The following is a 27,193-nucleotide window of genomic DNA, read 5'->3' as shown; positions in this document are numbered from 1 at the left end:
CTAAAATGTCTTGAGCCCCAGTGTTATAAAGAGCAATATGTGGGTTCAGGTTTCCACCCGCTTTGAGCTCACTCCAGGATCAGGGCCTTATTTTGTAACTACTTGCTATAGCAATACCAAACTGCTGACTCACCCACTTTTGGTTACACTTTTAGCCCACAGACTGTCAATGAAATAACTATTTGACCTGTCAGCTGTATTTATTTACAGCTGTCATCTCCAACACCCAGAGTGATTTATAGGATTCTTTTTGTTAAGTCTGCTATTATGCAGCTGACAGAGATGCTCAAAATAGTAGCAAGAATCAGGCAACAACTCTAAAAGTATCAGAGGGGTAGCCGTGTTAGTGCTAACTCTAAAAGTATGACATGATAAAAAAGATTCCTATTTTCTATATCAGACTAAAGTTTTTGGTTTTTTATGTATGGTAAAACACAGATAAAGTTTTTAAGTATTTGCCCATGGTTGCTGGGCAACTGTCACATTTAACTGCAAATGCATTTGTACAATAGTTTAATTTTATGTAATGAAGGGGTAGGAATCAGATTTCAAACTCACAGCTATCTAATGACACTCTGCAAATGCCAAGGTGTGGTGTTACTGTGCGTACAATTAAGAAGATAGGATGAAACTGGAACAATAATAATAATTTCCATTTGCCTTGTTAATGTGTACACTAGGACTGTAGTAATTTACATTATGTTTTAACCACTATAACAGATTCAACATATATTTTGATAAATCCCTCACAAAAAACTTTGTTGAGTTATAGTTAAGACTGAGGAAGTGCATTTCCCGTCAATACAATCACTAGACATCTAGAAAATCACTAGTTAAGGAAACATTAGTATCCATACCACTCACATGCTACCTATCTTAGAAATCAAACATAGCCATAAATACCCACATTCCTATCCTATATGCTTCTACAACATAGTTCCTTCCAGTATTTGTATTGCCATATTGGTTAGGAGCCCCCATCATGAAACTGATCCCCATTGTGCTACATGCCGTACAAATGCAGAACAAAAACACAGTACCTATCCACAATCTACACATCACTAAACTTTTAATAATTGCACCGGTGGGAAATGGACTTGATCATACGGTACTTAAATATGAGTTACCAAACATATCAGCATTGGAATCTCCATTTTTGTTTTTAAACAAGCAATAAAGAGAAACGTTTGTCCCATCTGACTTACTGTTCCAATCTCTGTAAAAATGGCATTGTGGGGTACCATGTTTATTTTTATGGACTCCAGATCTGTCTACAAGCAACAAAGTGTTTTTTCTAAATGCCTGACTCCTGAACACAGCTTAAGTAACTGAAGCTGGGATTTTGCCGTCTCAGGCATCATCACATGTAATAAACTGGAAAAATTCTACTTTTAGTTACACCTTATGCAGTTTCATAGATCTAAAGACCAGAAAGGACAATATGATTATCTATTCTAACCTTCTGCAACTGCAGAGACTGTAGAATACTGCCAAGAAATTTCTGCATCAATCTTAATAATCTGTAATTGAATGGAGGCATCTCTTAGAATAACATCCAGTCTTGATTTAAAGACTTTAAATAATGGAGAATCCACCACATCTCTTCTAAATTGTTTGAGTAGTTAATTATCGTCACTGTCAAAATAGTCCCTTTATTTGCAGTTGAAACCTGTCTAGCGTCAACTTCCAGCCACTAGATCTAGTTCTGCTAGATTAACACCCCCCCCCCCCCAGCTTCAGATATCTTCTTCTTATACTAACACACAGTGGTCAAGTCATCTCAGTCTTCTCTATAAAATATATAGATTGAAATCCTTAGTCTGACATTGTAAAGCATGTGTTCTAGACCTCAATCATTCCTGCGGTTCTTTGCTGAACACTCTCTAATTTCCAACATACTTTTTTAAAGTATGAACATCACAACAGGACACGGTATTCCACTTGTGATCTCATCAATATTGTATACAGAGGTAATATCACTTCCCTGCTCCAACCTGATATTCCCCTCAAAGATGGGCCAGTGTGGAAACAACAGGGTTCCAGAAATTTACTTGAGGACAGGATTTGGCTTAGCAGTTTCAGACCTTACTGACTAATCACATTAATGTGTGAGGACAATATTGCAAGTGCCTGACTGGAGGCTGTTTGGGACAAGGACAGTGTCTACCTGTACATCTAGTGCGGAGCTCAGTGGTCTTAATAGGGGCCTTTGGCCACTCCCACAATACAAATAATAAATAATTAAAAGAGGAGGAGGAGGAATAAACCACAAAGACCTTTTTCAAATGTTCAAGTTAATGAAATCCTGGTCCTGCTAAATAATGGCAAAAATCCCATTGACTTCATTGGGGCCAAGATTTCACCCTCTAGCCTTATCAAAGGTTAACCCAGGGGTACGCAACCTATGGCATGGGTGCCGACAGCGGCACGCGAGCTGATTTTCAGTGGCACTCACACTGCCCGGGTCCTGGTCATTGGTGGGGGGGGGGGCTCTGCATTTTAATGTAATTGTAAATGAAGCTTCTTAAACATTTTTAAAACCTTATTCACTTTACATACAACAATAGTTTAGTTATATATTAAAGACTTATAGAAAGAGACCTTCTAAAAACGTTAAAATGTCTGACTGGCACCAAAAGCTTAAATGAGGGTGAATAAATGAAGACTCAGCACATCACTGCTGAAAGGTTGCCGACCCCTGGCTTAACCAGACTCGACTCTAGAGCTACCCGACCCTGCAGCTCTGGATACTTTTAAACTTCCTTAGTCCACACAAAGCACGTCAAACGCCCTGCTACCCCTGAAAGCGCCGTAAAGAAATGCTCGTCACCCAGAGTATCACCATCCCACTACCACACGAGACGCCGCTATTCAGCGAGGCTGCTCAGGCCAGTCCCCCACCTGAACCACCCTCACCCGTTACCAAAGCCACAGCGAGAGAATCGCTCCTCCCGGCAAAGCCACTTGCCAAGAGGAGCACAACTAAGGAGGCAAACGAGACCGCCCGGCCGGGGAGCGCTAGGGTTAGCGCCCCCCATCAGGGTGTCTCTCTCCCCCCCCCCAGCTCTGTAGTGCCCGAGCGCCCCCCAAGTCGGCGATATTCCTCTTCCTGGGCGGCCTGGGAGGGAGGCAGCTCAGCTCGGGCTTTCCGTGCTCCCCTCCTCAGGGCGTCGTCAAAGCCAAGGGAACGGACAACAGGCGCCTCCGGGACCCTCCGGCTTCCGCTGAGCTGCGCTTGGAAACGGGGCCTGCCCCCCGCAGCCGCCTTCAGCTCCCTGGGGATCCCGCCCTCCCTCGCCGGGGCCCTACAGGATGCTCGGCTTCCGCGGGGCCGGGGGAGGGGTCCCCACTGAGCAGCCCCGGGCCGGGGGAGACGCCGGCTGCTGCGGAGGGGGCAGGGACGGGGAGGCCTCCAGCAAGTACCTCAGCGCGGAGGGGGCGGCGCAGCTCTGAGGGGGTCGGCCCGGCTCTTCCCGCCTGTGCCGCCCGCGGGCGCAGAGAGCGCGGATCCGGGTCGGCGCCGTTCCCTTCCGGGGCAGGGGGAAGGCGGAAGTGCCGTGTGAGGTTGGGGTTGGTGCCGGCTGAGGGCCCCCGGCTGCTCCCCAATGGTGTGTGGCGGCTTCCCGCCCCAGACTCTCTCGCTTCAGGCCCAGTATGGCGGCGGCGGCGGGGGGAGCCGGGCAGGAGAAGCAGCTCGCTCCGGCCCTGCTTAGCTTCTTCATCTACAACCCCAAGCTGGGGCCCAGAGAGGGAGAGGTACGTGGGGCAGCCTGGGCTCGCCCCCGCTGGTCTGGCTGGCGGGGGAGGGGTCTGTCGCCGCAAGGGAGCGTGTGGGGGTGGCTGTTCCTCTTCACCTGAGCCGGGGGCGGCGGCACAGAGGTTTTGTGTGAGGGGAGAGGAGTGGGCCGCATCCGTGTGTCTGTCTGAGGGGTTCCCGGGGCGGTCCCCCACCCATTGTTCCTTCATCTTTCTAACATTCACGGGGTGATTCCGAGCCCGACTTTGCGCCGTTCTGGGACCCCTGTGAAACACCAGGGATGTTGCCTTGAGATGCTGCTGCACCACCAAGACTCTCACGTTTGCACTGTCTGACAGGCTAACGCAAAGCAGCTGTCGGGCTTCTGCTCCAGCCATTCTGTTTTTAATTAAATACTGGAAAACAAAATGTCCTGTAGTATTAATATAGTTATTTATAGCGCACCCATGGAGAAGGGCTGTTCTTCAGTGCCTCTCAAGCTATAAACGGATGCTTTCAGCTTAAAAGTATGAGCTAAAAGTTTCCAGTATTACAACTGTCCTTGAATCACCTTACCAATATTTGTGGTTTTACAATGACATACTTCTGTTTTTTAAATTATTCTTCTCTCTTTTGTTGTCCTGTAAAAGTCCCACACAAAAGATGGGGGAAACTGAAACTGACTAAGCAGGTGCAGCAATGAAACTGACTGGACATAAAGTATTGTTTCAAAGCATAAAGTAAACTGAAAAATAGAGAAAATGTAGCTATAGTTATCTTAAGTATTTACTCTAACAATATGTTAAAATATTCAGGAAAAAGTATGATTTTCAGATGAGGGTGTACCTATAACTAAAACTTTAGCATTTAGAAACAGAGTTGCTTGGCCCATTAAATTCCTGCAGCAACAAGGTTAAAAGAGAGACTGGTGGAAAAGAGTTGTGAAAAAAAGCTCACATTTCCAACATAAAATAAATGCATGCACATAAATGTATATGCAGATAAGTGAGTTGGGATCCATGGGATAGAAGTTGTTCTGAGCACCTGAGCTTGCAGGATCAGGGCTTTAGAATTTTAGGGTTTTAAAAAAATCCTTCAGAAGTCTTTCATCTGTTTAGATGTTCCAGGTGCATACAATAATGCTAAATGCTTATACAGCACATTTTATTTACAACATGCTTTGTAAACCTTAACTCATTAACAAACATCCCTGAGAGTAGGTATGCACATGATGAATCCTTTCTGTTTTCAGGAAAGGTATCTGTTAACAGTGTTTATGTACTTCTGAGTGAGTCAAATTGTTATCAAGATGTAAATATACATACTGAGCGTTTGAGCAGCTAGATGAAGCTAGTAAGTTAATTGGCAACAGTAATGGAAGACTGATCTGCCAAGCTATCACAGATAAATACAGATGACATACTATCTTGAAAACAGTCATTGATACATTATAGTTTATCTACCTAATCTTCCTGTAGTTTCATTTGTTAGATTTAGGATACTGATTTAATCAATGTAGTACTTGTATGGCCCCAATCACTATATCTGATAAACTATTTTGGTGCAACTGCGACATATCTCCAGATTTGTCACTACTTCAACAGTAAATGAAGTAATGTCTTAGTATATTTTGTGCATAGGTTATAAAGTGCTGTGGGGTGTAAGATGCTATATTAGTAGTAGCAGTTAGTTTTGTCAATGCAATGATTTGTTATTAAGTATTTTTCCAAATATTTACAACAAAAAAAGTGGAGCATTTAACTTTATTAAAACAAAAACACTTTTTTGTTTTAATAGTGTCCACCTCTAAAATCATGTTTCTAGAATGTACTTGTTTACTAGAATCTATTTGAAATGCCTACAATTTTCAATTTTAGATAACAGCAAATTGCATGGCTAACATCATAGTACTAGTATCAGAGGGGTAGCCGTATTAGTCTGGATCTGTAAAAAGCAACAGAGTCCTGTGGCACCTTAAAGACTAACAGATGTATTGGAGCATAAGCTTTTGTGGATACCCACTGCATCTGACGAAGTGGGTATTCATCCACGAAAGCTTATGCTCCAATACATCTGTTAGTCTTTAAGGTGCCACAGGACTCTTTGTTGCTTATCAGAGTACTAGTTTTTTGTGTATAAATTCTACTGAATTCTGAGGCTAACAATTTAAAATAAGTGTGCTTAACTTTTGTAATGTACCTGAATTCTTTGATAGCTAATGAGAAAAATAAAAAGCTTTCTTTTGAGAAACAAGGCAAACTTTAATGTTTGAAGGGGTCTATTTTCTTCTCATTGTGTGTCTGAGTTAAATATACACATTGGGAAACAAACTTATTTTTGTCTTCCTGGCTTAACTAAGTGGTGTTCCTGTGCACAGCTATACAGTTGCATTTCACTTCAGATATTTTCCAAAGGAAAATGAAGTGATTCTTCTGTGTAACTTGTGTAGGGTACTGCATTTGTAAAGAAGTTTGAGATCTTTTTTGATGGCAGGCCTTGTTAATGTGCACTATATTACTTTTATTTATTATTATATAAGCCTATTTGGTTATAAGGCAATTTTTAAACTGTTCAGTGAATTTAAGGAGCTAAAGTTTATTTGGAAAAATTACTTTATTTTGGATCTCTGCTATTCTGTTTAAAATTTAGTCATCTTTATTCTTATTTCAAATTTTAGGAGGAAAAGAAGATTCTCTTTTATCACCCAAATGAAGTAGAAAAGAATGAAAAAATTAGAAATGTTGGATTATGTGAAGCTATAGTACAGTTCACAAGGTAGTAAAGTATTACTGTTTGCATAGTTTATTACAGTATAACAAATTGTATGTTTGCTAAAATTTTGTTCCAAATATATTATTTTTCCAGGACCTTTAGTCCATCAAAACCCGCAAAATCTTTGCATACTCAGAAGAATAGACAGTTCTTCAATGAACCTGAAGAAAATTTCTGGATGGTCATGGTATTTATATGCATGATATATACCTTCCTAAAATGTTAAAAATTGCTAAATACATTCTGCATTGCCTGATGCCAGTTTGTTCCACTTTCTAGGTAGTACGGAATCCTGTAATAGAAAAATACCACAAAGATGGAAAACCAGTCATTGAGTATCAAGAAGAAGAGTTACTGGTAATGTTCAGTTATTCTTTCTAATTTGCCTTTACTTTTCTAATTAAATATTTTCATTGTAATTGTTCTAAAAATATAGCTAGTGATGTCTTTTAGTTTAGCTTATATCTATAACTTTTGGCTGTTGTAGAACTGATTTAAGAATATGACTGCAAACTGGAAATAAAGTAGAGCATTTTGCAACAAACTCTAAAAGGGAAGAAAGAGACAAAGATATAGGAAAAAATATCCAAAAAGGAATTTAAAACCACACAATAAGAACAGCAGTGAAATTATGTAATGACATGAAATGTCACTAAAAATAACAAAAACAGAGAGATATATTGAAATTTCAAGGAACAGGCCAATACAATTAATGATCCAACATTGACTTAATTTGAAGAGATTATAAAGAAATCTTCCTTACTAAATTTAACTATAGCAGCTTCTGTTACGATCTTAAGACTATTTGATCATCTTTGTTGGAAAATCAAACATATAATGTCTGTCAGGAGGCTTCATTTCAGCATTGCAATATCATCAATTCACTTTAACTGTAAGCAGGCAGAGTAATTGACCGGATGGAATAATTTTAAAAAATGTTTGTTCAGGCTTCCTGTGTTCTTTAAAGTTTGTGCGTCATGTTTTTATTCCTCATTGTGTTCTTAAAGAAATCATTCCAACAAAACAAACCAGTCTTGCTCCTCTTGCCAGAAAACAAATTAAAAACCCAGTCTGGGTCATCATGTCAGACCAGTGATGACTAGGTGTGGAGTCCTCCCCTACTCTAAGTCCTCACCTGCCCTGAACTCCTACGAGGAGCAAGGGGGAAGCTGATTTGGAACTAACTACTCTTGACTAATGACCAGCTAGTTCCCAGCACTTATCACAGTTATAAGTTGTTACTTCAGTCATATTCTTTTTTCAGTACATGTTATGGTTTAATAATAGTAATACTGTTAGGTTTACATTTGACAAGGAAAGAGGAATAGAAAATAATTCATATGTATACTGAGAAAATACTTCATAGGTGTACTGTCTATAGTTACTTTTTCCAGCAGTAGCCAGTAACTGTTGGGAGTTTTTGTTTTTGATTTGTGTAAGAGACATTCTAGTGTTTCTATATTCTGGCTTACATGTGGTAGTTAAAAGAATGTGCATGACATTTGTAGGTCAGTCATAATATTTGGAGCTGTGCCTATTCTTGTAATGATGACCTATTATTGGCTGTTTTACAGGACAAGGTTTACAGTTCAGTCGTACAGCAGTGCTATAGCATGTACAAGGTAAGGGTAATAGATTTATAACAAGATTTTCCTTCGAGAGAAGGAGATAGACCACCCTCTGCACCCTACTATCTGAGCATGAACAAATTACTCCTTATGGGGTGCCAGTCTGAGCCATGCTGTCCATTTCTTCCTGAAGATGTTGTAGTGGCAGTGGGAAGGATATAACAGAGTGCTTTTGTGGTCCTCCGTGCTGTTCTTGAGTTCACTGTAATAGGACTAGTAAAACGAGTCCCAATTTCTGTGAAGACTTAAATTAATTCCTTCACATAGTTACAGATCTTGATTGACAGGCGGTTATCCCAAATCTGCTGAGACTACACATCATCTAGGTCAGTTAGTTTGTATGGAATTAGGAAACGGGAATTATGTGGGTAGCAGTTTAGTTCTTATTTTTCTGATTTTAATCAAGTTATGAGTAACTATTGTACTGTATTTACACAGTTGCCCAACTAATATTGCTTTTTTTTAACCTATTAGCTTTTTAATGGAACATTCCTTAAAGCCATAGAAGATGGAGGTGTAAGGGTTCTAAAAGAGCGATTAGAGAAATTCTTCCATCGGGTAAGTTCTTATGTTTATTATTAGAGTATGGACAATGTGTTTGATACTGAAGGGGGAACAAAATGTACAAGTGCCTGCACAGAAGAGCTTACATGGGGTGTGTGTGCGTGTCTCTCTCTCTTCGTCTCAGCAATGGGAAGACTAGACTGAATGACTAGGAATGTTTGAAAAATGTTTTGTTTCATATTATTATTGTCTTGCATGCATCATGGAAGAGTCTTTAGAAGGAATTTGAATAAACAGAGTGATAGCTTGATGGACTAGAATAGGATGATCATCTGTTACAGATAAAATCGTCTTAATATCCATGTTTAGAAAACTGTTAAAACCTTAATTATTCTAATCAAGTATGATTGAAATTTTTCTTTAATAGAGTTATTTGCAAGACATAATTACAAAGCCTTTGGCAAATCACATCCATTTAGTTTTGTTGGACAGTGGCAAAGCGTGTCTCAAATCCCCAGGTGGAAATGAACACCATACTACTGTTACCAGTTAGTTCTCTAGCTCCATCCTTGCTGATAATCCGTGCAATGGATCCATGCCACAGACTTCTTACATGATGTTGGGCAGGGCTGTCTTAACACATGGATAGAAGAGTGGGGGCCTATGTACAATCTGTCTTTTTATTTGTCTGCAAGACATTAATCATATCTTTGCGCCTCGCTAATGATACTAGTTATCATTGATCATATTGAATGTGTATAAATGAGATTTACCTAGGCTCTATTTTCTCCATGCCCCCAAAATGGATTTGTGAACTAACATCACAGATAATTATGTCAACATGCAGTATGATATATAGGCTGTCACTTAAGGATCTGGTACAGAGCAAAAGCGCCCAAAAATAAATGCGGAAAAGGTTAAGTTGAAATGTTAATTTTAAAGGCTTTATTATACCTTTTAAATATTCAGAAAACCATTAACTACGCTCCTTTCCTTTATATTTGTTCCTTTAGTACTTGCAAACACTGCATTTACAGTCATGTGACCTGATGGATGTTTTTTGTGGAATCAGCTTCTTTCCATTGGATAAAATGACTTATTTGAAAATCCAATCATTTATTAATAGGATGGAGGAAAGCCTGAACATAGTCAAATATACTGCCTTTCTCTACAATGATCAGCTCATCTGGTAGGTATCAGACTAACGGGTAGAAGGGAGGAAAAATAACATGCATCTTAAAATAAATAAAATTACTGTATTTATTATTAGTAGTATTTTTGTAGGGTGCCTAGGAGTCTTCGTCATGGCTCAGGACCCCATTGTGCTAGATGCTATATAGACACACGCCAAAAAGACTGTCTCTGCCTCCAAGGAGCTTCTGTAGGGCAGACCTTTCATATTGTGGGAAAAGGTAGAACTAAGATTGCTAGAGATAAATGAAACTAGATTCTCCACATATGGGGGAGTGATAAATAATGAAGAGGACAGGTCACTGACTGAAAGCAATCTTGATTGCTTGGTAAACTGGGTGCAAGCAAACAATATGCATTTGAATACAGCTAAATGTAAATGTATACATCTAGGAACAAAGAATGTAAGCCATACTTACACGATGGAGAACTCTATCCCAGGAAGCAGTGACTCTGAAAAAGATTTGAGGGTTGTGGAAGGTAATCAGCTGAATACGAGCTCCCAGTGTGATGTTGTGACCAAAAGAGCTAATGGAAGCTGGGATGCATAAACAGGGGAATCTTGAGTAGGTGTAGAGACGTTATTCTACCTCTGTATTTGACACTAGTGTGTCTGCTGCTGGAATACAGTGTCTAGTTCTGAGGGACACAATTCAAGAAGGATATCGATACATTGGAGAGGGTTCAGAGACGAACCACGAGAATGATTAAAGAATTAAAAAACATGCCTTACAGTGATAGACTCAAGGAGCTCAGCCTGTTTAGCTTAACGAAGAGAAGGTAACAGGTGACTTGATTAGTTTATTAGTATCTACATGGGGAGCAAATATTTAATAATGGGCTCTTCAGTCAAGCCAAGAAAGGTATAACACAATCCAGTCTCTGGAAATTGAAGTTAAACAAATTCAGATTGGAAATAAGGCATACATTTTTAATGGTGAGAGTAATTAATCATTGGAATAGTTTACAAAGGTTGATGGTGGATTCTCCATCACTGACAATTTTGAAATCAAGACTGGATGTTTTTCTAAAAGAACAGCTCTAGGAATTATTTTGGGAAGTTATGTGGCCTGTGCTATTGTGCTAGGTGATCACAATGATCCCTTCTGGTCTTAGAATCTTCGAATATAGAACAGTTGAGTATAAAGCCTTTCCTAGTAGTTATGGATGGTTTCCATTGTGAGAAACATGCACATTGAAATTGGAAGAGCTGGCCACCCATGGAAAGATCTTTCATTTACAAAGTGATCTGGAGAATAAAAACTGTGGCAATAACTCAAACAATGTGAAAATATTTGGAAAGGACAAACAAGTTTTTACTTCTCAAGCAATGTTTTCTGCAGAATTATTGAGACAGAGACACAGTTTTAACACAGTTCAAGCTCAATGTGTAACTTTGTAGGAATATTTTCTTTTCTTTTTTCCTCCAAGAAAACTACACAAGTCTTAAAGATGATTTTAAAAAAATAATCAGATGGTTAGATGTTTGCATTTATTCACTTGTCAGGAATGTCACAGTGCACAATTTGAGTGTCAGCAACAGAGAGAAGATGAGTTGCTTTAAGGATGCTGGAGATTATACTTGAGAAGTGAAGAGACATGGAATTAATATTTTGAATGGTTTTCCCTTTTTTTCTTAAATATTTAGGCCCAGGCAATCTTTCCTGAAAAAGAAGGATTTTTTGTAGGTTAGAATGACCAGTTACGATTTTCATCCACACACAGTGTATAAACAATGCATCATCCCTTTTAACAGTACCTTATCCCGAATCTGCAGGACCGGTGGACCTCCCACAGGCAAGCCGCCGAAGGCTGCCTGATTGCCGCCCCAAGGGGACCGGCAGGGCAGCCCCTGCGGCTCGCCGCCCCAGGCACACGCTTGGAGCGCTGGCGTCTGGAGCCAGAGGGACATGCTGGCCACTTTCGGGAGCTGCGCGGAGCCAGACGCTTCAGCAAACTGGACTTTTAGCAGTCCAGTCAGCTATGCTCACCAGAACCACCAGGGTCCCTTTTCAATCGGACGTTCTTGTCAAAAACTGGATGCTTGGCAACCCTAACAACATGGCTGAGGGAAAACGCTATGAATAATATGAGTTTTAAATGAAGGGAAGGAAAGTTTTGAGAAGTAATGCATAAACCTCATAAATGTGATAATCTGACATTAGTATTTGACACAAATACACACATCATGTTAAACTGTGTGGGGCCATATTCTGTGCTGACTCACTATTTGTAGAACTCTTCTGACTTCTGTGGAGTTGTAAATCAGAGCAAAATTTGGCCACATGCTCTTAATGGTGGGTGGGTGGGTGGGTGGGTGTGTGTGTGTGGGTGTGTTCCAAACAACAGAGCTGGCTATCAATTTCTAATGGATGGTTTCTTTGTAATAGTGTGAACCAATATACTACGTTAATAATTGCTGAAGATTTGAAACTGATACTTTTCATATCAAAAGTGAAACATATAACAAGGAAAAGGACCTAGTCTGAACAAGATATTACCATAATCTCTGAATTAATTTTTAACGAATCTTATTAATCATTAGGGTTCTTGGTAATTATTCACATCATTAACAGCAATTAGCAGCTTTTAAAAGTACTTTTTAAAACTAAAAACAATTTACGAATCCGTATTTGATTTTACAGGCAAGTTATGTACAACCAAAAAGTAATATTGAACAGCAGTACATTTTCAGCTAATCAGAACTACTTTTGATCCATCCTGACTTAGTTTGTACAAAATATTACAACAGATTGCATTTTTAGCAGAAACAAAGATGTTTATGGAGTTTGCTGCATCAATGTAATTTAAAACGGACAACTCCTCTTCAGCTATGTTTGATTTTATGGCGTTTATTGACATGGCACAGCTGCTTTTGGCATACTATCTCACTTAGGAGTAGCTAGGAAAGGTGCTCCTAACCAAAGTGAGGAGAGAATGTGCACAATGTTTAGATGAGACATAATTTATAAACTATTATTTTAAAAAATCATAGTCTTCCTATATTTGTCTAGATTCCAGTATTTACTGCACATAATTTGCTTGTGAAATCAAATACGGATTCATAAATTAGGAAAAGCCTTTTTATAGGTTATGATTTTATCTCTTTGTTAACCCGGATCTGTTATTAGTACTGTAGAGGAATGAGCATTCTATTAAAAATTAAACATACACTTGGACTGTCTGTACAAAAGAAATTGGTGTGTTGTCATGTAAGAAAACTGAGTTAATTCTCCCAGAAGGCTCTAAATTGCAGTCTGTCCAGCTCTTGGTTAGAAAGATATTGGCCATGAAGTAAGGCCATTAGAGAAATTGTTTTTCCTGCTTTGTGATCTACATTTTAACTTTTTTCCCCTCTCATATTCCAGGAGTGGATTAGAACAAGATGATATGAGAATTTTATACAAATATCTCACAACATCCCTCTTTCCAAGGCATATAGAGCCAGAGGTATGGATATGTGTTTTTTGTGTGTGTGTTTTTTTTTTTTCAACAGCACATATACTTTGCACAGATTTCTTGTGGTGTATACATTATAGCAATATAAATAAGTTATACAAGTACTTGAGCTGGAGCTCCGTTGATATAGAAGAGGGGAAGTTTCTGAAAGTGCTTTCTTCAATTTGGGAATTAATTCTTTATGCGTACACGCCAGTCCAAAAAAGCCCAAATTGTTGGCTTTTAGGGCACACTACAAAGTCTTACTTTTTGAGCAGATATTTTTTGCGAGTGCTTTTTTTGTAATTGAACAATGTAGTAAGATATTGATTTGTTTTGTAATGACTTGCTGCCTGGTGGTTGCATGTAGCCAGGTGAGGTCTGCTGCTGCTCAGATTCTCTAATAGTTTTGTAATATATATTTAGCAGATGGTAAGTGTACTTAGAGGCCAGGATAGGTAGTTCTTCAGGCTGTCTATTTAAATCTGAATAAATATTGTCATAGCACTGTCAGTACAGTTCAGTTGGTAACTCTCTAGCTTCTAAGCCAGAACATCATGGATTCTAATCCTATACCAAAGCTTGGGAATCATATGAAATGCTAACCATACAGTGAGCTGATATAATGCAGTACTGTATTCTGTATTCATATAAACTTCCTTTATATGAGGCCTTAATTTTGCCACTTTTGGTGACTGGCCAGGTGAATGTTAAAGATCTCATAAAACCCTTTTTAAAAAAAATAAATGTTAAAGTGCAGAGGTTGGACTCAGAAAATCTGAGTTCGCTTCCTGTGTGACACTGGGTAACTCATACCACCTCTGTGTCTCGGTGTTCCTGTCCATCAGATAAAGAAGGTTTATTTACTGTATAGCTGTTGGAAAGCTTAATCCATTAATATTTTCATGGTGTTCTAGCTCTTCAAATGGAAGGTGCTATGGAAATGCAAAGTGCTGTGATAAAATTGTGATCCTTGCTCACATTCCCTTTCTCAGTGAAGTTCATTCCAAGACTGAGCGGTGATGGAGTGTATATATATAGTATATTTGCCTGTCCAGTTGATGCACTCCAAGTATTTAATTGCTTTCTAGTAAAGTGCTTTGGTATATAGATGGAGTATAGACGGTACTATATTAAATCAAGTTCAGTTCTAAATCTAGTCATGATAATTGGTTAGTAGCAAAAATACAGTAAACAAATGAGCTTTTACTTTTTTTAGACTAGGTCTGAACAGAGGCATTCTTAACTAGCAAAATAGAGAGCGGCACATGATGGTTGCCAGTGATCCAAGCCTTTGTCACCTCCAGAATGGCTGTGTCTGAAGACCATTTAGAAACTTCAGCTAATGCAGAGTGTGGCTGCCTGCTTAATAAGTAGTATCCTACAGGGAATTGCTCATGCTCTGTAGTGTACAATAGTTTCCAATTGGCTTCTATGAAACTAAATATTTATGTTGAGACCTGGCTCCCTCAAAAAGACTGCCTTTCTTCTCATATGATGTCATCTCAGTTACGATTAACAGATGCATTTGTTCTAACAGTCCCCTGCTTTTGATAAGAAGGTACTGGTGTTTTCAGTGAAGTGTCTTTGATCTTGGACTTGCTTCTCCCCTTTGTCCAGGTTTGCTGACATTCAATATTTCTATTCAACAACAATTAACTGTGTTATAAAATTGTATACGTGCCTAGGTGTTAGATTCAATGAGAAAATATCCAAACGGACAACGCAAGTCTGTAGATTCCTTAGAGCAGAACAGCAGGTCACTTTGTCTGCCAAGTGGAAATCAATCTTTTTGATTTTCATTTGTAAATCATTCTGCCGGGTCGTCATATGTTACTACCACCTGAATTGAAAAACCATTAAACTAATCAGATTTGAATTTTCTATATAGAGAGCAGAAAATACTCCTTTTGTACTGTTATAATATGAGTTGCTGCTAGTAACTACTGTGGCTCAGTTTGGCAAACCCATCTCCATTCTGTAATCCCCTTGTTTTCACACACTTGTAATTTTCCAAAACATTCATCTTTGGAGACAGAGTTTTCTATCCTTGGCATCACCATTAAGATGACTTGTTTTAACATTTTAGTGAAATCCATTCACTTGATTTTGATTAATTAGAGGATGAAAAATATTAAAATTTTCAAATACATTTGAAAGGCCAGCCTTAACTCTACCCCTTTGTGCTTAAAATGTGTTTTCTTTATGGGCCAAGTTATACTCCCACTGCATCCAGTGAAAGGAGGAACAGTCCCAAATCATTTATAAATGATCAGTTAGTACAGGATGCAGTTTACCTTATACAGATTTTCATGCAGTAACTTTAAATATACTATGTGTAGTTTGCATACTTTGCATGATATTTAAGTTTCAGTGAGATGCACAAAATAAATCTGCAAAGATTTCTTATTTTTCATGCATCCGACGAAGTGGGTATTCACCCACGAAAGCTCATGCTCCAATACGTCTGTTGGTCTATAAGGTGCCACAGGACTCTTTGCTGCTTTTATTTTTCTTGGACTTTAGCTATGAATGATGAGTTGTTCATTTCTCTCCCTGAGAAGCAGGGGAAAAAGGTGGCCAGGGTTTAAGTTTTGTCAAATGAAAATGAATTTGATGATCTTAAACCTCTGTTCATACACATGGTAAAACCACCACACTTATGTGCAATCTGCTGAAGGCCCACGCATTGTGGAAGGTAGTGTTGTGCAGGGATCTTGCACAACACAAACCTGCATGCTCCATAACTATCTCTTACCTTTTTATGAATACTAAAGTCACTCACATATAAACAAATAAAGCAAATCCTTATTAACAGTGGCTAATGGGACTGAAATAATTTGCATTTCTACTGATCTTTTTGTATAATGCAATTACATGTGAAAACAGCATGTCATTGAGCATTATTTTCATGTGGAGTTATTAGCAAACAATATGTGCTTAGAGTTAATGCTGCTACAGATTAATCTGATGTTATTGTTTTCAGCCACCTCTGAGATTTTAATAGGCGTAATGGTTATATACAAAAAAGTAATATGTGATTATATGGGTACATCGACAGGGTATAGTGAAGAGAGTATAATTTAAATAATATTTTGCATTTGTATAACATGAAAAATATATAGCCTCCTACGAACTCAATACACCACACAAATATTAATTGACTTTAGTAGAACCTTGCCCAAAGTCTGTGGCAGGGCCATGCTAGCACACAGGTCTCCAGACTCCAGTTCTTGTACCTTCACCACAAGACCATCCTTTTCCTCTTTAATAACTGAATTAAATGAGCTCTTGTAAGGTTTTAGAAATTACAGAAGTGAACGTTTCAGAAAACTACAGATTCTGCTTCATTTAGGTTCATTGTGAGTCTGCACTACTGGCATCATATTAAGAAAGCGGGAGCTGGGATAGCCCAGTACATTCCCTAGGGAGTTTCAGAAAGGCTGCTTAACTGGGCCTTGGATGTCACTGTTGGTGTTCACAAGGAAAAAAGGAACAGTATTCCCTTAGCAGTAGAAAACCTGTATGTTAGAAAGCTGTAAGGATTCAAATTGTGAAGCAGGTTACAACAGGTACCCCAAAAGGGAGCCAACTCCCCTGCAGTCAACAGAAATGTTGCAAATATGTAGACTTGACTATAAACAACAAATAGGAAAATAATGTAGAATATTCAATAACTGAAAATTAGAGATTGATAAACATTTTGTGGATATTGAACTACAGCTATATTAAGACCACATCTCTATTAAAACTGCAGTTTTGATATCATTTGAGGGTTTCCCTTAAGGGCTTTAGTTAGGATGGTTGACTAGTGACCAACGTATTACCTAGATAAAATGCAGTTCAGCCATGCACAGCTTTACCAGTGTGAGTTGTAGCCTGTGCTGCTGTTAATATACAGAAATGTGAAGATTTTAATGAGGCAGCAAGGATGGTCTTGTAGTTATGGCACTAGACTAGGACCTAGTAAGTGTGGGTTCCGTTTCTGGCAATTCCACAGACTTCTTGTGTGACCATGAGCAACTCACTTAATCTTCTGCCTCAGTTTCCCACCTGCACAATGAAAATACTTATCAACCTGACAATGGTGGTATGAGGATAAGTTCATTAGAGTTTGCTCAGATACCATGATGATGGGAGCCATAAAATTACATAAAAAGATCTATATATCAAAGTTAAAACTTAACTTGTGGAACTTTTTTCAGATTAATAAATGTAAAACCAAAATGCTTAATTTTTTAAATATTGTTGCCATATAGTCTTGCCCCTCCCATTCTGAATTAATGGTGTATTTCCTAGCAAGAGAGGTATAGTCTGGGGTCTGTCGATTGTGGACAGTTTCTTTAGCTACTGCAGAACAAAGAGAAATGGAAAGAAATGTCCCAAGCTGTTTATTTCCTGTTTGTTTTCAGTTAGCAGGAAGAGATTCCCCAATACGTGCAGAAATGCCAGGAAATCTACAACACTACGGAAGGTAGTTCTTATCATCTGTCATACTCTATACTTTTTCTTCCCTTCAGAAGGAAAGCTAGGCTTTTGGCACATAGAATGAAAACTGAATGGTTTGTTTAGGTAGGAGTGTAAATGAATTCCTGGGACTAATTTCTACACCCAGATAATCCCATAGGCTTCAGTGGGGTTTCACAGAGGATAAATCAGTGTAGATTTTGGCCTGTGATGTGAAAAACCTGCTTTAGAGCTTGTGCATGTTGTACAGAAAGTATTTTAGTATTTCTCCAATTCCTTTTCCCCAAGCAATAAGATCTGTCATACAGGAGCAAAACAATGGTCTGTCCAGTGACCACTGCATATCAAAATGGCCTATATATTAAGTGCATCAGTGGGAGACTTTTTGCATTTGGCCAGTGTGTGACCATATTCTGAATGAAGGGTTGGGTCCTTCTTGGCCCCCTGTTTCCAGAGCACGAAATGTGCTTTCTTCAATAAAAAAAACCCCGGTTTAGTGTTTTCCACTTCTTTAGTGTGAGCGTAAAATCAGGGTGGGTTCTAGCTCACTTCAGTCTTGCAAAATTCTGATGTTTTTCACATGTGTATACGTTGTTTGGAAGCAGAAGAGTGAGATGTACCAGAAAGTGAATTCTGTAGTCATCACTGAGAAGGTGTTCCTTTTAAAAGCTACTGGAGGATTTATTGGGTTTCCCTGATCATCTACATATTTTTTACCTTTATTTCCCTAACTCGGAGTTATTTTGGTGCTAACATATTAACTTTTTTGAGGTTTTTTTTGAGGGCCTGTTGGTAAATACAGTTGGTTCCCTGAGCAATAGTCACCTTTGATCAAGAAAAGGCTGTTGAAATGCCACTGATCACTTGCAACTCAGTCTTGAATCACTACATTCTGTTTATCTTGATCTAAAAGAACCATCTTTCTGTGCATTCTGACAAAGTTTACTCTAGACTAAGGCCCTGATGCTTACTCACATGCTTCGTTTTAAAGAGAGTAGACGCTTTGTTGGGACCTAAGTCTTTCTGTTAGTTTGAAATTAGTAATTTGACATGGACACGTGTTCAGATACTATGGTAATAGGGAGTTATATAAGTAACTGTGTAGAAAGAAATTCTGTGTGTTCAAATGGATGTATGTATTGAAAAAGTTGTTTAAAAAAATTGTTCATGTGCTTATAAATTGTTTTTCTGTCGAATATAAAAATGAATTATATCTGTCCTGTTTAATTCTGGTTTTTAGGTTTCTTACTGGACCTTTAAATGTTAATGATCCAGAAGCAAAATGCAGATTCCCCAAAATATTTGTAAACACAGATGGCACTTATGAAGAACTTCATTTAATTGTTTATAAGGTACCAAACTCTCTCTATTCCAGTGTATTATGAATCCACCCAGGAGGAAATCATTGCTGTGTTTTATTTCTGAATCCATGCAGGAAAGTGCATATGGCAGGACCAGATTAGAACAGTGAGATAGGGAGCTGACTGAAGGTTCAAATTTAAAACTTCAAATAATCTTTTTCTGAATTCTTTGGGTTTCTTTTGGAGGTTCTGGTTTAATTCAAATGATGCAAACTTGGCAAAGGTCTGTCTGTATTCCTTCCATGTTGCTTTACCAGCAGTGAACTCAAAAAGCACAGTATGCTAGCCATGTGTAATATTTTCTCAGAGCTCCTTACCCTGGCTTCTGGCCAGTGCCAGCCCTAAGCTAGAAAGGTTATATATGTGTTCTAAAAAGTTTTACATGTGGGTTAGGACTGGTTTAACTAAATGGATTTTAAAACTGATTTTAGTTAAAGATTTAGTAGGCTAAAGTGCAAATTTTGTGTGTAGACAATGCCCTAGCAGGGTTACATTTGAGTTCCTGCAGAGCAGCACACTACTTCTCAAAGCCCCCATGAATAGCTGATTTAAAAACCTTGTCCAGGACTGAAGTAATACGGAAAATTGGATATCCTATATAGGCTCATGGGAGCAAAGGTTTTACTGTTAACACTCTAGCTTTACTGTGACTTAAGGAATTTTCAAAATTTAACTGGTATACAATAAATGACTTCTACAGTGAATGTACTGGTGAAGCTGAGGGACAAAAATTTATTTTGTAAATGTTTTTGTTTTGGTTTGTTTCAGGCCATGAGTGCAGCTGTCTGTTTTATGATTGATGGTAGGTATATATTTGTATGATTTGAAATAAACCATGGAGATTAAATGCTTTTCTTTTGACAACTTAGTACAGAAAAACAATCTCCTTACCAAAACATTATGAAACATAAATCTAGCCTGATTTTGCTATTGCAAAGTATTCATTCATTATAGTCTTGTATGTTAATTTGTTCTGTGTGGATGCTTTCACCAACTTCTTAGTCAATTAGATTATTTGTACTGTGTTTTGCTTGATGGTACAAAAGGGACACAATTTTGCCCTCAGTTACTCCATGGAAGCCACCTGAATGTTGATGAGATTTCTTGGGTGTAACTGACAGCAGAATATGGTCCAAGAGTCTTATAAATGTTTAAAGTTAGCTACAAAAGAACATGTTTGCCTTTTTGGCACAAAATAGTATAGACCTCATGTACTGTTAGGAAAAAAACTCATTATCTTTTTAAAACTGCTTCATAGCCTCAATGCAACCTACACTGGATTTTTGCCGTAAACTGGACAGCATTGTTGGGCCTCAACTCACAGTATTAGCATCAGACATATGTGAACAATACAACATCAACAAAAGGATATCAGGGTTTGTACTATCTTTATGTTCCTATTGCAAACCTTCCCCAGGTAGCTCAAAGTCTATTTTAATGACTGCTTCAATAAGGGTAACAATATGAGTACATATTTTAAGAGCATTCTCTTTGAATTAACATGTATATGTATCTTTAGACATTTATAGAGAACCCATTGTCACATATTTAAGTGCTCTGGGGGAACTGCTCTAGTTTTTATACAAGTAACAATTTTATTTAGGTCGTTGTGTGGTTAAGGTTCATTTTGCCTTTGGCAAGGCCTTTTGGCACATGTTTATTCTTACAATCTTATAATTGCTACTCTTTTCCTACCCAGCTAATTATCAAAGTATTAACCGTTTTAAAGGAAACCTGCAAATAGTTAGAAGGAAAAGTCCAACAACTGTAGAATATGCTGCCTACCCCAAATAGCTAGGGCAGAGGGGCATTCAGACTCAGTGGCCAGGCAATTCCTGTGGGGTTTGGTGGTCATTTTTCATGTGCAAACAGAAATTACCTGATCCCAATAGTCCATTTTTAGTCTGAAATGAGGGTTCTGTTGGGGTGTGCAACATTAGCAGCATAATGGACATTGATGTATCCTCTAGAGTGGGAGCAGGAGAACTAGGACTTATTTTTCCCCCTTCCCATGTCTCTCAAATTTTAAATTGAGTGTACATCTCCCCATTGCCCTTAGTGGAAGTATCTAGTATTTAATTCTAAGGTCCTATCCACACTGGATCAGAACCAGGACTCTGGTTGTACCTATCATTGTTCTGAAGCGAATGTGGACAGGACCTAAAGTAGTTAAAAGTTCTTCAGATCATTTTTATCAAGGAGTTTAAATAAAAGTAGATTCTGTAACTTCAGAGAAAATCCAATTACTCTGAAGGAATTCCTGTCTCTGACTCTTGGCAATAGAGCCAGTGGAATGTAGGAAGAGGGGGGGGCCTTTTTAACTTTGATTTCCTAGAAGGTTGGAAAAAATAAAATTGCTGAGGTTTAGATGCTACCTAATCTTTTAAGGTCTTAGATATACAAAATAAGCAGTTTATTGGCACCTTTTCCTGGAAAATATACTTGCCCAAAGGCTTCTTCAGCAGTGGGGTCCCATCATTGTTTGGGCAGACAACAGGAGCTTTTATTTAAAAGGTCAAGGCATTATCACTGTTACAATCTTATTTCTTGAGGCTCCCTATTCATGGGCTTGCTAAGAGAGAGTATTGCCCCTGGCTCCTATCCTTGTATCCAGCCAAGTTGTGTTCAGTGTAGGGCCCAGCTGGGAGCAGGATAGAGGCATTTTTAGGCCACTTTTGTATTCCTCTGATCCCTTGGGGGCTGGGTAACATTTGACTCCTGGTGTAAATTACAGTAACCATGGTACCATTACACCAGCCAGAGTGCAGCAATGTTCTGGCCATCCCTGTGGCTGAAGGGGATAGAGTGTGTCATAGAGCAGCTAACGCCATCTCTGTGCTTCCAGGGGAATCCCGACTGCCTATACTTACTCATTTTCCTCTACTCCTGCAAAAAAATGGAACTGCTAGAGAAGATGTTCTGATGTGGCGGCATGTTTTCTTGCAAGACTAGAATTCTAAATGGATCATACAAATAGAGATAAGCGTAGACGATAATCCTCTGCTCCCTCAGTGCTCTGCATAATGCTAGGGTCACTTGTAGCAATTTACAGACAAAGAGTGAGAGGATTTTCTTGCAGTGGCCACATGCTGTACATGTATTGTCTTGTTCCTCCACTTTGTGAACATTTTTGGCTGACTTCAATGAAAACTTAGTTTGCCACTGAAACATTGTGTGAGGATGGCTTGTTCTTGAACATCTTCCCAAACGCTAATCCCATAACCGGAAAGGAGCCTTTCTGAGTACCTACCTTCATCCCACTGCCAGTGTGACTGGTCCCTTTAAGTGGGAGCAGTTTCCAGTGCACCTGAGGCTGATTAGCTGCTGCCCAGCTGGGCTGAAGGGCAGGCACCTGAGCCTTATAATGGAGGAGAGAGCAGCAGGGGAAAAGCTGCTACCAGTGAACTTCTTTCAGCCCAGGGAGGTAGAGAGGAGAACAGCTGCTGCTGTCTCTTCCTTTGTAAGCCCTTCCCTTCCTTTCGCTCAACCAGGGGCCTTCCGTAAGCCCAACTGGGCAGCGGATAATTAGTCACTGGTGCACTGGACAGCCCTCTCCCCCCCACACACACACACTCTCTGCATCTTAAAGGGCCAGCCTACTTTGTGACACACGCATTAGTTGCCCAAAGGCAGTAACTATAGACAATGTAGCAAGCTTTGTGGTGACCTTCCTCTTGACTTTCTGAGACTTTGTTTTTCCCAAACTGTGATGGTGTATAGCGTAAAAAAAAAAAAAAATACACTGGGATGATATTTTTCATTTAGGTAAATAAGGGCTGTGACATTTATATTTTTGAGTAGACAAGGTGAGGCGCTTTCAGTTTAGATAAAATATATTGGCTATGTAATTTAATTTATTATAAATCTATGGATATGCACATGCAGACAATGTAGTATCCAGTGCCAAGATCAGAACCTGGAACGTTCCTATCTACAGAGAGGAAGCATAGCCTTGGGAATAAGGTACTAGGCTGGGACTCAGGAGACCTCAGTTCAATTCCCAGGGCTGCCACAGGCTGTCTTGACACTTTAGACATATAATTTTTTTTTTTTTTGGTACCTCAGTTCCTCATCTGTAAAATGAGATCATTATACGTACCTACTTCCAAGAGCTGTTACGAGGAAAATTCCTTATATGCCTCAAATGCTCAGATATTCTGATGTGGACCATATTGATACTAGAAGGACCACTACCACTTGAGCTCCAGAAGAATGTTATCTCTGAGTAGTATTAGGCATTATCCTATGCAGTACAGTCTCTCAGGGGTGGCAGCTGCAGATATCTGACATTGTATCAAGCAGAAAAGAGCAGCATTAGCCAGTGCATTATATAACCTCTCCCAGTATATTGTATATTATGTAGACACAAAAAGGCTATGTTAAAAGATTATTTAGGTGGCAAGTCAAGCACTCAAAACTTAGGAGATGCCAGAATTAAGGTTGCCTGTGCAACCTTAATGCTGCCCCTTGTGCTTATGCATTATGCTACTGTCTTTAATTACATGATCACATACTGTTTTTTCTACAGGCCCTCTACCTCATTTCCTAATTGTTTAGTGCTTGACTTTGCAACCTTTAATGTTCTTTTAGCATTTACTAGGTCTTTAAAAAAATTTCCTAGGTCTTTGAAAAAAGAAATTCTATCATGTAGCATCCTATTGAAAACTACCCGGATGATTGGCATGATTGGAATGTTTAGAACCACCACACAGACCATGTGAGCTAACAGAGTAACGGATAGCAACAGTAGGTTGTCATCTTGTATGTGGACCAGCATTAGAGGGAGATAGTAAGCTTTGCCAGTGTGTTTCATGTACTTACTGCCAGCAGAGGAATGGTGAGACTGAGGACTCTTAGGTTCCATTCCAAGCTCTGGATGGAGTGTGTCTAGTGGGTTCATACTCTCTTCTGCCTGTTCGTCCCTCCCCACTCCTCAAGCTTGAACTCTTCTACTCCATCCCCTCCAACTTGTCCCAGTCCTGTCTTTTCCCTGCCTGTGGCTCCTTATCCCAGTCCCATTTTTCTCACTTAGCCAGTCCCAGTCTCCTCTCCTCAGGCTTCTCATCCCAGACCTAGTCTCCTTGCCCAACCAGTCTTTGTCTTACCGTTCCAGGCTCCCATTCCAGTCTCCCCCACTCCCAATCTGTCCCCTTGCCCAGTCATTCCCAATTCTCTCCCCCAGCTCCTTGTCCTGAATCGCCTTATGCAACCAATAACAGTTCCCCTGCTCCCGCTCTTCATCCAATTTCTCTCTCGTCCCCATTCACTGACCTCTTATTGCTGCTGCCACCTCCCACATCCACACTTGGCTCCAAGTCCCAATCTCTCCCCCTAGACTCCTTCTCCAATCTATGCCCCGTTCTCTACCCGCAGCCCCTTGTCCCAGTCGCTTTGCTCTGCCAATCTCATTTCTTCTCCCCCCACCACCCTGACTCCACATTAGATACGTCTCCCTTGCCCCCTCACCTCCTTCCCTCCACCTACTGGCTCCAGGTTCTAGTCCCCTTGCCCAGCCAGTTTGTCTCCCCCTCCCAGTCCCAGACCCAGTCCTGTGGTCTTCTCCAGCTAGTCCCAAACTTTCCCCTCCAACCCTGCCAGCCTTCTGTCCCAATCTTCCCTTCATCCCACTGCGGGCCCAGCTCTTATCTACCCTGCATTCGAGTCAGACGGCTTCCTCCTCCATGCTCCTGGAGTCCAGTAGGGGTGGTCACTGAGAGCACAGGAGGGACAGTCTCCTTGCTCTCTGTTCATGTGCTCAGACCCAGCATGGCCCAGAGCTCCAATCATATGGCAAGTCCAGCTTCGCTCCTTCAGCCCTGGACTGGAGCATGCCCAGTGCTCAACTGACTCATCAGGGAATTTAAGCCTGAATCTAAGCCTCTATTGAGCATATGCAAACCACAGTTTTTCAAAGGCTTATAACTTGGTCAAATTTGGACAGACCTTCATGGGGTTGGTAAAAGGTACATCACTAACACAAAGACCATTCCCTGCCAAATTTCAATAATTTTTCAAAGAAAAGGTTTCCAGAATTATTTTAATATGGGCAGAACATTTTTTCCATACCCTCTTTCCTGGAAACAGCTGAACCCAAATTTTCCAGTGCAATTCAGATTCAGGCAGACACCTGACATAAAATTTCAGCCCAAATGGTTAAAGTTTGGCAAAGTTATAAGCAACTTAAAACAGCATGTTATAATGGGAAGTGTCAGGCAACCGTAACATGCAGCTCTATCAGCCCCATCTATAACAACATGCACAGTAGCTCAGAAAATGTACATAGCAAAATACAGCTGCAAGCCTTATACTTTATCAAGAGTACTGTGCCATCTTGCAAGAAACTATAGAGGTGTGGGACTCTGTTACTGAAATCTTTATTCCTTTTGTCTAACTCTTAAAAGCCCAGGATCAATCATGGCTGGATTTTACATAGTGGGTTTGTTATTTCTCTAGTTCCTTTTGTGTTTTATGTTAAAAGAAAAGTGCCATTTTATACAATAGAACCATTCTAATCGTTGTGATAGCATAGGTGTCAGCCTTAATCTAAGCACATACTGTATATTGGCCAGCAGAGAGAAGCTGTGGGTCATTTACACGATAGAGTTTTAAGGAAGCAGCCTAGTTAGTGTATAGTTCATGCTGGTTTAAACCAACAGACACATTACATTGAAGGATTATAAACTTTAAAGAGTTTAAATTCCCTACAGCAAGTGGCATTTGTCTGCTGCTGTCAAGCTAATATAAGTGAAGGTGTGTATTTAGGATGATAATGTTGTCACTTAGAATGTTTGAAACAATGAATCAGTTGTACCACACAAATGGTTTGTTTGGTAGCACTGTATAAGAATAGGGGAAAATTCCCAGGCAAGATTTATGTAGTACACACTTGACTGGGGGGAAGAGTTGAGGTGCTTAGTAGCTTCTCCCACAATCCTAAATATTTTCTTCAAAAGGCTTATTTGTCATGTGGAGTATTTGTTGGTTTCCTACAGTATTGCTGTTCTAAGGATGACTCAATCATACCAAAGATACATGCACACCTACTTTGGTGTGTGGTGACTGTACTAAACTGGCAGAATTGCAGTGAGTCAAATAAAATAAGTTTGCAATGGTGCCAACCTATTAAATCATTAAATACTTGGTTTTTTATGTCATTGAGGGATTAAAGCAAAGGAAGATCATCTTATTAACTCTCCCTTAAAATTTTAATGCAGCAGTGCCCTGATAACCTTATATGGTTTCTTTTTACACTAATGCAGTTGGGTGACATAATAGGGAGCAAGATATCCAGACGTTTGAGCCATTTGCTGGTCCGCTAAGGTGATAGTGAGTAAACTGCCATATGACGTCTAGCATAGATGAGACCGCTCCAAACAACTGAATATGTAACCTGAAGTGCCAACTGCTCCAGCAAACCTTCACTGATTGTAATTGTTGAAGCCATCACCAAAACCAATATCAATGACTGAAACTTAAGTCTTGACTTACCAAACTGAGAAAGGGAGATCATCTCATGCCCAAATCCACCAAGGAGGGTGAAAAACTCTCGTTGGCTTGGCCATTCTGGGAAAGAGGGGAAGTTTTCCTGATCTCAAATATGATAGTCAATGAAAAACTGGAACAGTTCTAGGGAAATCCCTTATGAAGCAAATTAGTAACACAACACCCAACTAAGCCAACCGCTGACTCTTCTTTAGGGAGGCAGCAAGGATCCCCACTCCCAGGCAGCCAGCACCTATATGCTCTCTCCCCAGAGTAGCTAACCAATCCAGCAACCAGCTGTGGTTCAAACCCACCAATGGTGTGAGATCACGGGCCCAGTGGGAGAACTCAAAGAGCTAGTGAAGGAGAAAGGGAGATGTTCTGATGTCCCTCGCTGGTGGGTGGGTCCTGGTAAGAGCAGGAAATGCCATTAGGCAGACATAATTTTATTCTCTTTCCTGTACTAGGAATTCATGCAGCTCTCTTATGGTGTCAGTGTTTTGGAGGTCTAAATGTTTTTCATTTCAATGGCTATCCAAAAACAGTCTGTCAACCCTGCCACAGGTCTTGAAAAGTAGTTAGGCATGGCAGGATTCAATTTAAATTAATAGATG

General features: G+C 39.7%; 2 protein-coding genes across 2 annotated transcripts in view; one reads left to right on the top strand and one right to left on the bottom strand.

Moving 5' to 3' along the window:
• The first annotated feature begins 3,515 nt into the window (after nucleotides 1-3,515).
• CCZ1 (CCZ1 homolog, vacuolar protein trafficking and biogenesis associated) overlaps nucleotides 3,516-27,193 on the top strand; it is a 28,389-nt gene continuing 4,711 nt past the window's right edge. The window contains exons 1-12 of the mRNA XM_044979624.1: nucleotides 3,516-3,756; nucleotides 6,414-6,511; nucleotides 6,602-6,695; nucleotides 6,788-6,865; nucleotides 8,083-8,130; nucleotides 8,611-8,694; nucleotides 9,654-9,829; nucleotides 13,200-13,281; nucleotides 17,682-17,743; nucleotides 18,977-19,088; nucleotides 19,866-19,899; nucleotides 20,356-20,473. Of these exons, the coding sequence (XP_044835559.1) occupies nucleotides 3,655-3,756; nucleotides 6,414-6,511; nucleotides 6,602-6,695; nucleotides 6,788-6,865; nucleotides 8,083-8,130; nucleotides 8,611-8,694; nucleotides 9,654-9,829; nucleotides 13,200-13,281; nucleotides 17,682-17,743; nucleotides 18,977-19,088; nucleotides 19,866-19,899; nucleotides 20,356-20,473 (1,088 nt within the window). The 5' untranslated portion in view covers nucleotides 3,516-3,654. The remainder of the gene's footprint in view (nucleotides 3,757-6,413; nucleotides 6,512-6,601; nucleotides 6,696-6,787; nucleotides 6,866-8,082; nucleotides 8,131-8,610; nucleotides 8,695-9,653; nucleotides 9,830-13,199; nucleotides 13,282-17,681; nucleotides 17,744-18,976; nucleotides 19,089-19,865; nucleotides 19,900-20,355; nucleotides 20,474-27,193) is intronic.
• LOC123343967 (radial spoke head 10 homolog B2-like) overlaps nucleotides 11,287-27,193 on the bottom strand; it is a 60,653-nt gene continuing 44,746 nt past the window's right edge. Inside the window, exons 22-23 of the transcript XR_006572420.1 lie at nucleotides 23,197-23,380; nucleotides 11,287-11,495 (exon numbers count right to left, since the gene is read on the bottom strand). The gene's annotated coding sequence lies outside the window, so the exon portion shown is untranslated. The remainder of the gene's footprint in view (nucleotides 11,496-23,196; nucleotides 23,381-27,193) is intronic.

The sequence above is a fragment of the Mauremys mutica genome, chromosome 11 (genome assembly GCF_020497125.1).
Source record: "Mauremys mutica isolate MM-2020 ecotype Southern chromosome 11, ASM2049712v1, whole genome shotgun sequence".
Classification (NCBI taxonomy): Eukaryota; Metazoa; Chordata; order Testudines; family Geoemydidae; genus Mauremys; species Mauremys mutica.
The sequence above is the reverse complement of the archived record's forward strand: the minus strand, read 5'-3'. Positions and strand labels throughout refer to the sequence as shown.